The sequence below is a fragment of the Tribolium madens genome, unplaced genomic scaffold (genome assembly GCF_015345945.1).
Source record: "Tribolium madens isolate multiple individuals breed KSU strain unplaced genomic scaffold, Tmad_KSU_1.1 Scaffold_1;HRSCAF=32;Tcas5.2_LG8, whole genome shotgun sequence".
NCBI lineage: Eukaryota > Metazoa > Arthropoda > Insecta > Coleoptera > Tenebrionidae > Tribolium > Tribolium madens.
In genome coordinates, this window is record NW_025400984.1 from 9,745,337 (window position 1) to 9,758,202 (window position 12,866).

Genomic DNA, 12,866 nt, shown 5'->3' on the forward strand with positions numbered 1-12,866 from the left:
GATTTTTATTTAACTTGTCGTTAGTTAATGCAAAATACATAGCAAACTTAATTCGAATTAGTTTAATTCCGAATTAAATTTTAATTTCGTTTTCTGTAAACTGGCTCCTAAAAAAATTTGGTCTAGTTTACAATCCGATAATTTACAGCAGGGGTGGTTTATTGAAGCGTCATTTTCACTTTGTTCGACTGTACATTCATCATTTTCTTAAGAATTGGCTTTCTGCTTCTGCGTTGTTTTGAGTTAATAAATAAAAAAAAAAATAGATAAACAGACTAACTTCACATTTCTTCTTTGAAAAACAACAAAAGTTTATATCTAAAATCTGCGTGGACGAAGTCACGGGTACAAACTATAAGAAATAAAAACACCATACTGAGACTATTCTTACTAATAAAAATGTGATAAACTACATAAAATAAAACAATTCGCGCTAAATCTATTGTAAATAATAGAATTTAAATGGCTTCTGGTTACAATATTAAAGCTAGTTTGTAATTTTTAAATATCTCAGCACCAAAATATTATAAAAATCACTATATAGTATAGTTTTTATAAAAAAATATAAATCCTGGTGTTATCCCCCCTAAAACTGCCCCGCAATGATGGGGCACCCGGCGTTCACGTGTTCCATCACTTCCAACTTGAGCATCCCCACATGTTCCTTCAACTGATTGACCACTGATGCCAATTCGACATTTTCACTTTTCAATAATTTGACTTTATCCTCCAATTTGGAGATTCGTTCTAATTTGCGAGAGCGGCATTTGGAGGCGGCCAGTCTATTCCTTTGTCTCTTTCGCTCCAATTTCATCCTTTCCTGATATTCCATATCAACAGGCGACATTGGGGGCGTATTGTTGACGTTGGGCACCGTTTGGGGCTCTTCTTTAATCACAGGCATGAAATTCTGTTGCTCACTGTAAACCGTACTGGCATTACTATCGGAACCCTGCTGGGAATTTCCATTGTGGAGATAATTAAGCGCTTCCACGAAACCTCCTGCGAACTTTTCTTGTTCCACGGTGACGTCCCGAGGAAAGATTAGCGATGGGGAAGGCGTATGTGAAATGTTATTTGCCAAAATAATGTTTTCAATGGTGGGTGTGTCCACTTTGAGGAGATCGGGGGTGTCCACTTTGAGGACCGAACTGATATCAGGGGATAGCGAAAGGTTCATGTTCATTTTCGATTGGTTGAGATCAAGAGTGAGATTTTTCTTCATGTTGGTGAGGTTTTTCTGATTATCGAAGTTGGAGCCGCTCATTTTCATCAATTATTCTTATACAATTCCCAACCTAACCACGACCAAAGATTGAAGAATAAGTAAACGGGAGGGACGACCAAAGCCAATAGGAAGTAATAAATGGAATCAGAAATTTCCATAAAATCTGAAACGAAAATGTTAGGTTAGGGTTATGTCAATTGCAAACAAAAGAACGGGCAAACCCATTAAGTGAAGATGAAAAACAAATTGAAGGTCTCTAATGAGGCGTGACTCGACCTTTATTCAGATTTATCAAAATAAACAATAATAAATCTTAAATAATTGTCTCATTTACTTACTTTAACACTAAATTCAAAGGCGACGTGCTTTTGTTTCTTATGACTCACTTTGTTGCACTACACTGACTTTAAATTTTCTTCAATGTAACTTTTAACTTCTTGTATACTATCGTTCTTGAAATACTAACAAATACGACGTAATAACTTTCAATATGAGTCATCTCTTTCAGGGATTTTCAGAAATTAATATGACGTCATATCGGAATAATCCGGTAAAGCGACACCTAGGTAATTTTATAGGAAACTCGCAAACGTGTTTAACTGGTTGCATACATATATTTTTTTAAATTTGTATTATGAATGAAATATTTTATAAAAGAAAAATTACAACATGATCTTTCACCTTTGACCCTCCTCCAATCAATACGCATTAAGAAAATAATGATAACAATGCCTGAAGTTTTACTCAATTTTCATTAAAAATAATGTGAATTCACTAACAAAAAGCAACATAAGTGTAATACTTTTAATTTTTTTTGACATAAAATGTTAATTCTGGTATAACAAATTATAATAATAACAAATAAATATAACAATCATGTATTTTTCTATTTATTTGTCTATCTTTTCAAGTATTAAAGAAATAAATGTTTAAATTCTACATTTAAAATTTTTTAGAAAGATTTCTTAACCTGGCCTATTTATGCCTAGGATAAACACAATTCCCTTGACCTTAATAGGATAATTCATTTAAATTTTCCTTTCGATCAAAACAGTTCCTCAACATTGGTTGAAAAAAATAACAACAAAATTTATTCTCAAATTACAGTTTCTCGAGGAATATGTGACATTTCCTGTTTTGCCTTTGCAAAACGGAAAAATGGACGGTGTTATCCAACGTGTTATTTCATCAATTGCAACAAATTCGGACGGATATGTCGAATTATCCAATTGTGCCAAACGGTTTCGTAATACTAATTAGGATAATAAATTAAAGCAGGGTAGACACGACTTTGCTAAATAACAAGAGACGAAATCAGTTTTGCAAAAATAATTTTCCAAAAAAGCCTAATTTGCGTGAAATTAGTCTATCAGTAACTCCGACTTGATTGTTTATTTTTATTACTTTTGAATTAATTAATTAATTACCAAAACATCCTCTCACAATTATTTTTTTTTGGTTAGTGTCTAGAAAAGCAGGCTTTTGTTAAATTTTTGTCAAACGTAGATCGCACTTTATGAATCTTTCCGTTAGAATCAAGGTTTCGCGCAGGCCCTATTTGAAGCTGCATTCAGTCTTCATATTGAACTCAAACTGAACATTTCGTGATCACCAAATCCAATTTTATTTAAATTAAACCATAGTTTTGAAATTTTTAATACAATCCAAAAAATGGGCCATTTACAATACATTATTGGACTATCCCTTTTTCTCGTTTTAGTGTGTTTCAAATCAAGTAAGTACATTAACATCCTCCAATTCTAATTTAATTAAACATTGAACTAATTTAATTACGGTCACACTTGCGTTACATTCATATTTTGAACCAATAATGATTACATAATCGCGCCTGTGGAAATTTAATCGCACCCTTGGAAATTTTCAATCTTTTCCAATTTAATTTATGGACAATTTTTCTAACAACTGTAGTAAAATTATATTAATTGGAAGCATCTGAATCGTGTAAAAATGAATTAATTATGATTAATTTAAAAAAGAAAGGTGCGTGCGCATGCGCAATTTCATTTCAGAGATCAATAAGCTGTACCATTTGGGAATAAAGAGAAAAGTTGAGAAAATCTGGATCCGATTTGTTTTTGTTGACACAAGTCGTTCATAAATGATAAACACTGATTCATTCTATTTCTGTACCAAATTTATCAATGTTTAACTTTCTGACCTAGAAAAATAAAAAAAAATTCATTTGATTTATTCTAATCTTAGGTAACGCCATTAAATGTTACCAGTGTAACAGTTACGCTGATAAGAGATGTAGCGACACCGATATCGCCAAATACAAGACTGAGTTGGAGATGGATTGCCCTAACTCATCGCCCCCAGGAAGTGCCCCCGGAACCAAGTACAAATTGTGTCGAAAAATCAAACAAGTGATTGATTTCGAAGTCAATGGATGTAAGAAATTTCAATAGATTTGATCAGTTTTCATGTTATAATATTTACAGTGCAACCTGAAAGTCGCATAATCAGGACCTGTGGTTGGGACGACTCCACTTATAAGAATAAATGTTATCAAAGGTCGGGTTTTGGGGGCCGTCAAGAAGTGTGCGCTTGTGAGGAAGACGGTTGTAATAGCAGCAGCACAATTTACGCTTCCGTTGCGTTACTAATGGGCCTATTAATTGTCCATCTGTGAGGTGTTGGAGTTGATTTTTTGCTCATTGCTCTTCAACAATAACATTTTTTTTATAATAAATGTAATTCATGATCAGTTTGCTAATTGCTCGAACTGTTTTCGGTGTGGAATTGAATTTGTTTATAGTGTTTGTTGGATACAATATAGGAAAGTACATAATATACCGTGCGATCAAATAAAAATTAATTAGAGTAGGCGTCGATTAAATTCTACAGTTGGCAACACATTGGCTGGGAATCTGGGCTGGAAATTTTCCACACGAACTGAAAAATGACCACCGTTTTCCTCTTGTACAGCAATAAAAATTTTCTGCTCTAAAGTGAACATTATTTCACTCAAAAGGAATAAAACGCAAACTTGCACGTCAAAGATTCCGTTGACATTTCATGTCAAAAATCAGGATTGCCATCTGAAGGACTTTAATCAACACCTACTCTATTTTTTTTTTGATCGCACGGTATTTGTTTCTTGAGTAAGCACAACGTTAACAAGCAACAATATCATTGTAGTACAAGTTTATAAATCTTGTTATTAGACATGCTAGAAAATGATTTAAAATTTAATAACTGTAGTGCAAGAATAAAACGCAGTTTGGGTGATGATGATGTTGTCACTTCGCTGCTGTTTGATAAATAAATTTTAAATCAATTTGTTTAGAAAAACCGAATCGGTTTGGTTCGTGTAGATATAGTCGTCTGATTTATTCATAATCGGTTGCTTTAACGTTAGATGTAAATAATTTACTGCCAAAAAATTATCTATAAAATCATTTGACGAGATTGTTAATCATAATAATAGACTAACGTTACTGTTATATTATTTTTAGATGCACAACTATAATCTTAAGAAATCAATAAAAGATTGATTTTAAACCGGTTCCATCCTAACCCCCCCCAAATCTGAGGTTACATAACCACCACAAATATACATTTAAAAATGTAAAATAAATATAACTACCAAACTATAACATTAATTATTTATAACTTGCCCTTTTTGACCCGATTTTTCTCAAAGAAAACACATCACAAAACATACCAGTCGAAAAACACACCATTACCAACTTTGCAACTTTCCCTAGGGGAAACCGCAATACCAACCATTGCGGTTAAAAACAAATACAGCTTTATAGTCAAACAATTGTGCAGGAGCTGGGCTAAGACTGACTCGTTATCGTATTAATTCCCAAAATTCACAAAACCCCGTTTCGTAACAGTTCCACTCTAGAAGGCCTTTGTTCGGGGCAGCGTTTTCCCCCATTGCAGAAATACCCAATTCCAACCGTCACCAATTTACTCTTCACCATTTTCTGTGCCCTTTACACACTTATCGTAAATGATTTTCTTCAACACAAATATTTTTTTAGTGACAAAAATTTAAAAAAACGCGGCTATATTGATCTTACCATGGACGCATACAAAATTGTCCAAAGTAAAATAATCCAAAGTACAAGTGTCCAACGTAAAATAATCGTCCAACATAATTTTGTCCACCGTAAAATGATGCAAAGAAAAATCAGCATCCGTAAAAAAGTCCAACGATTTAGGAACATGTTTGGGTGTTGGCAGAATTGACAGACATGGCCCCTGCGCAAGAATAAATAGAAAAATTGACTGATATCAAACGACTGTATAAAAAGCAGCAAATTATATTGACTGTTGTTATAAAAAATTGCATTAAATTAAGAAAAACTACTTTATAAAATTCATAAAAACTAGTTGGTAATTTTGTTATCAGGTTGGTACTACAAAGAACACCAAAATCAAAATTGAGCTCTCCCGTTACCATGACGACCCTAAATCCATCAAAATAAACAAATTTTTTTTCGTACGTCAAATCCGTGTTTGAAATGTTGTGAAAAAAGTTATTTTAAGAATTAATTAGTGCGATTTTATGTAAGTATTAGAATTGCTTGAGTAATTACAGGATACTAGAGACTGAAAATTGTATGAAAGGGGTTTTGTTGTAATGTTAGGAATGGGCAGGACAGGACTGGCCCTAAATTTTGATTGGTATTAGGATTATTTTTTGTTTTAGTTTAGCTAATAAAAGTTTGAGTAGAAATTAAATGAGCGTCCCTTCCTTTTCAGAACTTTCCAAGTTATACAATGGATCAAAACCGTCCCGAGGTGAACGGAAATCACCAACAAAACGTCCATTTGCACATGCATCACGTATGCGCTTGTCAAAGCCTCTATCCCACCACTTACTACCCCCCAATCAGTTATCGCACTCCGTTAATCCCTTACGCAGCAGCCCCTCAAACTGTGGCTCGTCCTTATCTCCAACATTATCAATACACTCAATTCAACGTTGGTAGTCAATACAACATGCCTATGACACAATTATCATCCACTTACACTGGCACCGCCACTGGTCATCCAGGTAGTGATTCGACTATAGCCATACCTACACGCGATCGACGCGAAAGAGGTGATTCCCAAGATAGTGTCCCTGATCTGGAACGAACTCCTCCGGAACCACCCGAATTTGAATTCGCCACTGGTCCCATCATCCCTCCAGTAAACGAGCTATTTTTCATGGTAATTAACTGATGCTTAAAATACAATTTTACCAATTGTATAATTTAGAACAACTCAGAAGACTTCCAAATGAACACTGATAGTTTTATCAAGTTTTTGGAACGAAGTTGTTTGACAGCCGAACAAATTGCGTATAGAAATCGCAATAGGCCATGTTTTCGAAATATCCAAAATTTATGTATTCGAACAAGATCGGAGATACTCAAGCCGAGAACAACTATTTCAAATATCCATTCACAGGGGATTCCCTGGGCCACAAAGGATTTTATTTATGCTTTTGTTAGACTCACCAACTGTTGGCATATACTGAAAGGTTATTGGGAGAATCGTGAAGGTTCAGCTTTGGGAAAAATCGAAAAAGAATTAACTCCGGGCTTTAAAGCTTGTTATGTAAGATGGGAAAAAGAAACAGTTGAATTGGCCACGGAATTGACTAGGATTTTTTATAATCTAGATGTGAATCAAAGCAATCCGGGACCAACAGTTAATGTCCATACAGCTAATAATTTAATTCCCCCTCAGGTAATTATCCTTTAATTTTAATCCCAAATCCTTGATCCTAGACCCTGTAAGGTGAGTCTTCTGAAAACTGGTGAAACGAAAAAAAGTGCAAGTAGCGGTGAAAGTGCCACAACTGCGACTTTAACTAATACAACATCGAATTCGAGTAAGAACGTCAGAGGAATACTTCATTTACCTTCAACGATGTCGACAGAAACTGTAGATCAAGGAAATCAAACTTGTTCTGGTGATTTTTGCACAAAATCCGATGATAATGATTCAGATGAGGAAAATGCAGTTGTTTATATGAAACCGGGGAGTTACCGTGTCCCCAAAAAATACAAAAATAAAGAATTGTCAATCATTAATAAAAATAATAGTCCTCGAGTGATTGAGTTTCTAGAAACAGCTCAAAATGTAACAAAGGGACTCGAAGCGGCCAATGACAAGTATTGGGTCAAAGTCAAAACTTCAACTAAAAAACTTGAACAACCTAAATCGGAGATTGACGAACCAATGGAGAGTGATGTAGAACTTATTTCGACTTTAAAAATTTACAATTACAAGTGCTTTTTTAGATGAATTCGGAAGTGTTTTTTAATGTCCATGAGTGGCTTTCTAATAGCAATTTTTCGGACTATGGGGACCAATCAAGCACTTCGACTTCACCCCCTAAGCCGGCTCAGTTTTTTCCCGATCTTTTGGATGATGCCTCTTCTAATCTAGAATCAGATACGGTAAAAATTTTTTTTAAGACTGCAAAAAATGGATTTTTTGAATAGATACCGTCCCGGACTTACCGGAGAAAACCGGAAACTTTGAGTATTATGGTCTACGAGATGAAAAGTGGAGGTCTCACTAAAAAAACCAAGACGATCCTAGAAAAAATCCTGTATGAATTGAAAGGAACCGAGTTGGCTGGATTACTATCAGAATGCGTGATGGTGAATTTCCGGGTGTTTATCATTGATTTTTTTTATTTTAATTTTTAGGATGGTCCAAATTTGGATATGGTACAAAAGAATCTCACTAGAGATTGCTACAGATATGTGAATGAGTTTGTGCGAGATTTGCGTTATTTGGTTAATTCTGCCAGTCAACATTTTAAAGTAAGAAGATTTGGGGTACCGTTCAATGTGATTGTTGTTTTTCAGAAATGTGATCACACGGAGGATAAACTGAAGATGTTTTCGAAGAAATTAGAAACGTTGCTTGTTGAATACTTTCCGAATTATGATTTTGGGTCGATAAATGGGCACAGAGGTGAGAAAGTTGGCAAGTTGAAATTGAAAAATTGCTTGTTTGACGGTGACGGTGATCATTTAAAAAATTGATAAAGATAAGGAAAAAATTCCGATAAGGATAAGTACAAATTGGGAGATTTTCGTCTCAAAAATTCCCTACAAAAAAAAAGTTAAATTTTAGGTGCCTGAAAAATTGTTTTAAGTAAACTTAATTCTTGTTATAAAAAACTGGTTGTTTTTTAGTCGTAAGGTTTGTTGTTGTAATTTGTAAATTGCTGTTTCGATTAAAAATATCCCCTCATGGAACAAAAATTTGTTTTAATCAAAAATTATAACGTAATCAAATTTGTGTGACTTCATCCATCATTGTCAATTTGTCCCTTTGTTTGCAGTTGGTCCCTCCTTCGGGTTCGTTTTGGTCTTGGAGCTGACGATCTCTCTCGGCCTCCCACAAGTAAGGGTCTTTTTTGAGAGTGATACATAAGAAAGCGCTTGCCAACATCCCCAAAATCACGAATAAAATAAGGATGCTAAAGCCGATTATGAAAGTTATTGTGTTGTCCGATATCTGGAAAGAGTCATGCGCTGTAACGTTAAGAGTTGATGAGTTGGTTGCAAGATCCATGTCTGGAAACGAATAAAAAGCAATTAGGGCTTGATGTTTAATTAAAAATAATTAGGAGGAAAAGGGAGCATTTTCGTTAGAATTTAAACGATTTGGTTTCATTCGTTACCTAATTATGCAGGTCGTTACGTGTCTTCACTTTAAATGAAATTATTCCACCAGTTTCACCTGCTATGTTTATTAATTGGGAGCTAAAAGTCTGTTTGTAAAACAATACCCAAAGGATACAATTTAATTAAAAAAAATGAATTTTGGGATGTGTACACGTCTGTCCCCAGGGAGTTGAATTTCTTTTTCGTCTCATTTTCGACAAAGTTTTGTCCTGAAATATGATTATGGTTGAATAAGTTGTCCAAAGTTTCAATTTTTTATCATTTTTTTTAAATACATATTTGAAGAAAAATAATGTTTATACTGTTTTTGTAAATCAAGTTGTGTTTAATCTCAGATGGTGGATGCGCCGGGAAAATTAATTAATTGAAGCTTTCCAAGTTAAGTGCTTGTGCACTAATGATCATAAGCGTTGATAAAAATAAATTAAAATAAAGCTTGAAACCACAAAACATTTTTTTCAGACAAGAAAATGCTTGCTTTCGAAAAAATTGGGTATGTTGCTCCAATAAAATAAAAAATGTGTTATTGTTATTGTTTAAACAGTTACAGTTAAATTACGTTTTTCATGTTGTTTGTAACTAGAATTTTCAGAAGTAATTTTGAATGCCTAGGGTTGGTTACCCCTTGTTTTTGACGTTTTCTGTCAAGTTGTCAACTATCAATTGAGTTATCGATACAAGCTGACAGGTGACTTAACCTAAATTTTTGACACTAGTTACGACACATCTTCTGTTTGTCACCACAAACCAACCTATTCACGAATATCCCTAAATCCTAGGGAGTATTTCTTGTTGATACGATAATATTTATGCATCAAGTCTTCCTGTAACAACATTTTATATTTTTAGAATTTTGTTTGCATAGATAAAATGTTATATCAGGTATTATAATATGTATGTGTCTTATTTAACTGTATCTGTCAATATTTTTTTCTGGGACGCGAAACACCCTGTACAAAAGTGTTTTTCGCGTAATAGATTTTGAAATTAAAATGGGTAATATAGTACAGAGTACAACTTTTTTTGACATTATTTGCTATCAAATTATATTATTATGTGGTTTAATCAATACTAAAAGAGCTGTCGCTTTATGCAAACACAAACCGAAATACATAAAATGTCAGCTTTAATTAATTCTCATCTTATTTATGCACAGTTCAGTAACTTCTCTCGCATTATTTCTACGTATTACGCATTAAAAATGCATAAAAATTACTTTTTGAAACAATATTGAATTTTTTTAGTCACTTAAATCCATATGTGTGCTTTTATTACCACCCTTGCTTTTCATTCCTGTTTTTCCTTTACCAAAATGACTGGTTTAATTAATAATTACATTATTTAACTTTATAAAGGAGAGTTTGTTTTTTTTAACGTTTATTTACCTTGCAAGTGTATTTATTTTGTAATAACATACAACTTCCAACCTTCCTAACGGGATAAAAGCCACAAATGAGGTAAACTTGCATTCGCATCATAATATTATACATAAAAAATAACCAAAAGTTTAAATAAACTGTAATTTCACGCCACTCGATACCAAATCACAGAGATATGAGACTTTTATCCCTGCTGCTATAAAAGTTTAATGTCTTTTACACATCTTTGAAGAGCAGATTACGCGAAATACTTTATCTTGAATGAAGTGAAAACTTCTCTCTCTAGCGTTTCACAAAGAACTCACATAAGGGGAGTGGTTTTACCTGTCTGTAATATCATTACATTTACGTTTTATTAGACTCAGGTGTTTGAAAGCTGTTTAAATTTGCACAAAAATTGGCTAAAAATCGATTTTGGCGAATTCTAATAATATTCTCGTTAATCTTCACTTTATCCAATTCCAATTAAACTTTTCGAAATAAAGTTTAGCGAATTAGTTTCATCACCACAATTAATCCAAAAAAATTCCCGACTAGATTACATGCAAAATTGGTTTGTTATTAATAAAAGTGAACTTACCTACATTTTAATTGAAGCGCAAAATTGTGGAATACGTTACCGGAGGCAGTTTGAAAGCGGACGCTATACTGCTGAAGCGTCGTTTCTGAAAACATGAAGCTGAAAAATGTGCGGATGCGCACTGTTGGCTATAGAATTCATTTTAAAAATTCAAATCTTGCGCCAGTTTTAGTGACAAAGTTATGCCAACCCCCACACATGACAGTTGACAAGTGACACTAACTTTTACATTTCTTCGTAATAGTGGGATGCCCCGGGTTTAAAATCATCAAACGTTGTGTAATTGAAATTTCGGCGATAAATTGCAATGGCCGATGCTGCTTTTACCCGTAATGAAATCATAAGTTTAGTTGTGAGGTTAACCTTGGTTTCGGCTGTAACATTCATTAGTATAAAATGGTTAATGAACCAAGTCGACCCCACTAATAAGAGTAAAAAGAAGGCTCGGAAAAAGGCACAAGAGCAGTTGAAAAGGTTGGTAAGTGACTAGTGTGACTTTACTCCAATTACATAATTTTTAGGTTAGCTGGTAGTGGGCATGCTCCTCTAGTTATCGAAAACTTATCCGACTATGAAATGATGATAGCAGCGCATTTAATACACCCCCAGGATATTACCGTAAGTTGGGGGAATATTGCGGGATTGGACGACATGATCCAGGAGCTCCGCGAGACTGTCATACTTCCAATTCAGCGCAAGGAATTATTTGCCGACTCGCAACTCACGACAGCCCCCAGAGGTAACCTCCAACTCTTTATAAACCAGTTTTAAAGTTGGTTTTAGGTGTGTTGTTACATGGCCCCCCCGGTTGTGGCAAAACCCTTATCGCTAAAGCTACAGCAAAAGAAGCGGGAACCAGATTTATCAATCTTGACTTATCAATCCTCACTGACAAGTGGTATGGCGAGAGCCAGAAATTGGCAGCTGCTGTTTTCACTCTCGCTGTTAAACTCCAACCTTGTATTATTTTTATTGACGAAATTGATTCGTTTCTCAGATCGAGGAATACCACAGATCACGAGGCTACAGCAATGATGAAAGCGCAATTTATGTCATTGTGGGATGGTTTAATCACAGATCCGCACTGCACTGTTATTGTAATGGGGGCCACAAACCGTCCCCAGGATTTGGATAGGGCTATTTTGAGACGTATGCCGGCCACATTCCACATTTCTATGCCAAACGCCCTTCAAAGAAAAAAGATTTTGGAATTAACACTTGAAAATGAGCCAGTTGCTCAAGATGTTGATATAGATCGATTGGCGAGACTCACTGATGGGTTCTCAGGGTCGGATTTGAGGGAATTGTGTCGGAATGGGTCCATTTATCGCGTCAGGGATTATATGAAAACGCACAGTGACACGGTTTTGGATTCGTCAGAAGATGAGTATCAAGATGCGTTACGACCAATCACAATGGAGGATTTAATGGTTTCATTAAATAAAATGAAGGAATCGAAAATGCACTGTGGGGCTTTACCGACAAGTCGGATCGAGTTGGATTAGCAGCCGTGGTTTCAGTACTTAGCACCCATTATAGATCATTTTGACCACACTGTAGAAATGTATCAGAATTTTTCAAATAATTTTAAACATTGTGTTAATTATCAGAGAAAGCTTTAGTTTTATTTCGCCCAACGAGGCTGTGCTTGTGTACATATGTAGTTTTCTAGAGAAATTTCGAATTTTCAGTCGCTCTCTTCAAGTACAAACACTTTATAATGGGAGTTGTTCATATTTTAGCACGTCGCATTCATAATATGACTTTTTATGTGTAGTTTACAAAGATTTACGCGTCAGGTGTGATGAATCAACGGTTTTTACTGCGTGTTGAAATCATGCGTTCGCAGGTTTATAGTGTTATCTTCCTTAATTTTTTATTTATGTGAAAAGGTTCAATAATAAAAATTACCAACGTTAATCCATTGTTACATTTCTTTCAAAATTGCAGCGATATGTAGTGAAGAACTGCAAAAGTTTTTAAGGATTTCACTGTTATAACAC

General features: G+C 34.5%; 5 protein-coding genes across 7 annotated transcripts; 3 read left to right on the forward strand and 2 right to left on the reverse strand.

Annotated features, from left to right (window-relative positions):
• Positions 1–375: 375 nt before the first annotated feature.
• Positions 376–1,756, reverse strand: LOC123003569 (transcription factor AP-1). Its single transcript, XM_044396387.1, has 2 exons — positions 1,567–1,756; positions 376–1,391 (listed from the first exon to the last, which is right to left on the reverse strand). The coding sequence occupies exon 2, from the start codon at positions 1,271–1,273 to the stop codon at positions 587–589; it is 687 nt and encodes a 228-aa protein (XP_044252322.1). The 5' UTR covers positions 1,274–1,391; positions 1,567–1,756; the 3' UTR covers positions 376–586.
• Positions 1,757–2,785: 1,029 nt separating this feature from the next.
• On the forward strand, positions 2,786–4,845 carry LOC123003683. Its single transcript, XM_044396615.1, has 3 exons — positions 2,786–2,963; positions 3,452–3,640; positions 3,691–4,845. Exons 1-3 carry the CDS (start codon positions 2,900–2,902, stop codon positions 3,879–3,881), a joined length of 444 nt encoding a protein of 147 aa, XP_044252550.1. The 5' UTR covers positions 2,786–2,899; the 3' UTR covers positions 3,882–4,845.
• An 806-nt stretch (positions 4,846–5,651) lies between these two features.
• On the forward strand, positions 5,652–8,478 carry LOC123004425. Of its 2 annotated transcripts, XM_044397694.1 has the most exons (9): positions 5,652–5,773; positions 5,969–6,421; positions 6,470–6,943; positions 6,995–7,088; positions 7,137–7,450; positions 7,501–7,659; positions 7,705–7,866; positions 7,915–8,031; positions 8,077–8,478. In XM_044397694.1, the coding sequence occupies exons 2-9, from the start codon at positions 5,987–5,989 to the stop codon at positions 8,254–8,256; spliced, it is 1,935 nt and encodes a 644-aa protein (XP_044253629.1). In that variant the 5' UTR covers positions 5,652–5,773; positions 5,969–5,986; the 3' UTR covers positions 8,257–8,478. The 2 variants fall into 2 exon arrangements, with proteins under 2 accessions (XP_044253629.1, XP_044253628.1); XM_044397693.1 differs by having other exon boundaries at positions 6,995–7,450.
• On the reverse strand, positions 8,468–11,451 carry LOC123004430. Of its 2 annotated transcripts, none has more exons than XM_044397702.1 (2): positions 10,868–11,451; positions 8,468–8,793 (listed from the first exon to the last, which is right to left on the reverse strand). In XM_044397702.1, exons 1-2 carry the CDS (start codon positions 10,956–10,958, stop codon positions 8,507–8,509), a joined length of 378 nt encoding a protein of 125 aa, XP_044253637.1. In that variant the 5' UTR covers positions 10,959–11,451; the 3' UTR covers positions 8,468–8,506. The 2 variants fall into 2 exon arrangements, with proteins under 2 accessions (XP_044253637.1, XP_044253638.1); XM_044397703.1 differs by having other exon boundaries at positions 10,864–11,444.
• LOC123004428 (outer mitochondrial transmembrane helix translocase) lies at positions 11,045–12,783 on the forward strand. Its single transcript, XM_044397699.1, has 3 exons — positions 11,045–11,337; positions 11,385–11,602; positions 11,647–12,783. Exons 1-3 carry the CDS (start codon positions 11,171–11,173, stop codon positions 12,366–12,368), a joined length of 1,107 nt encoding a protein of 368 aa, XP_044253634.1. The 5' UTR covers positions 11,045–11,170; the 3' UTR covers positions 12,369–12,783.
• The last annotated feature ends 83 nt before the right edge of the window (positions 12,784–12,866 follow it).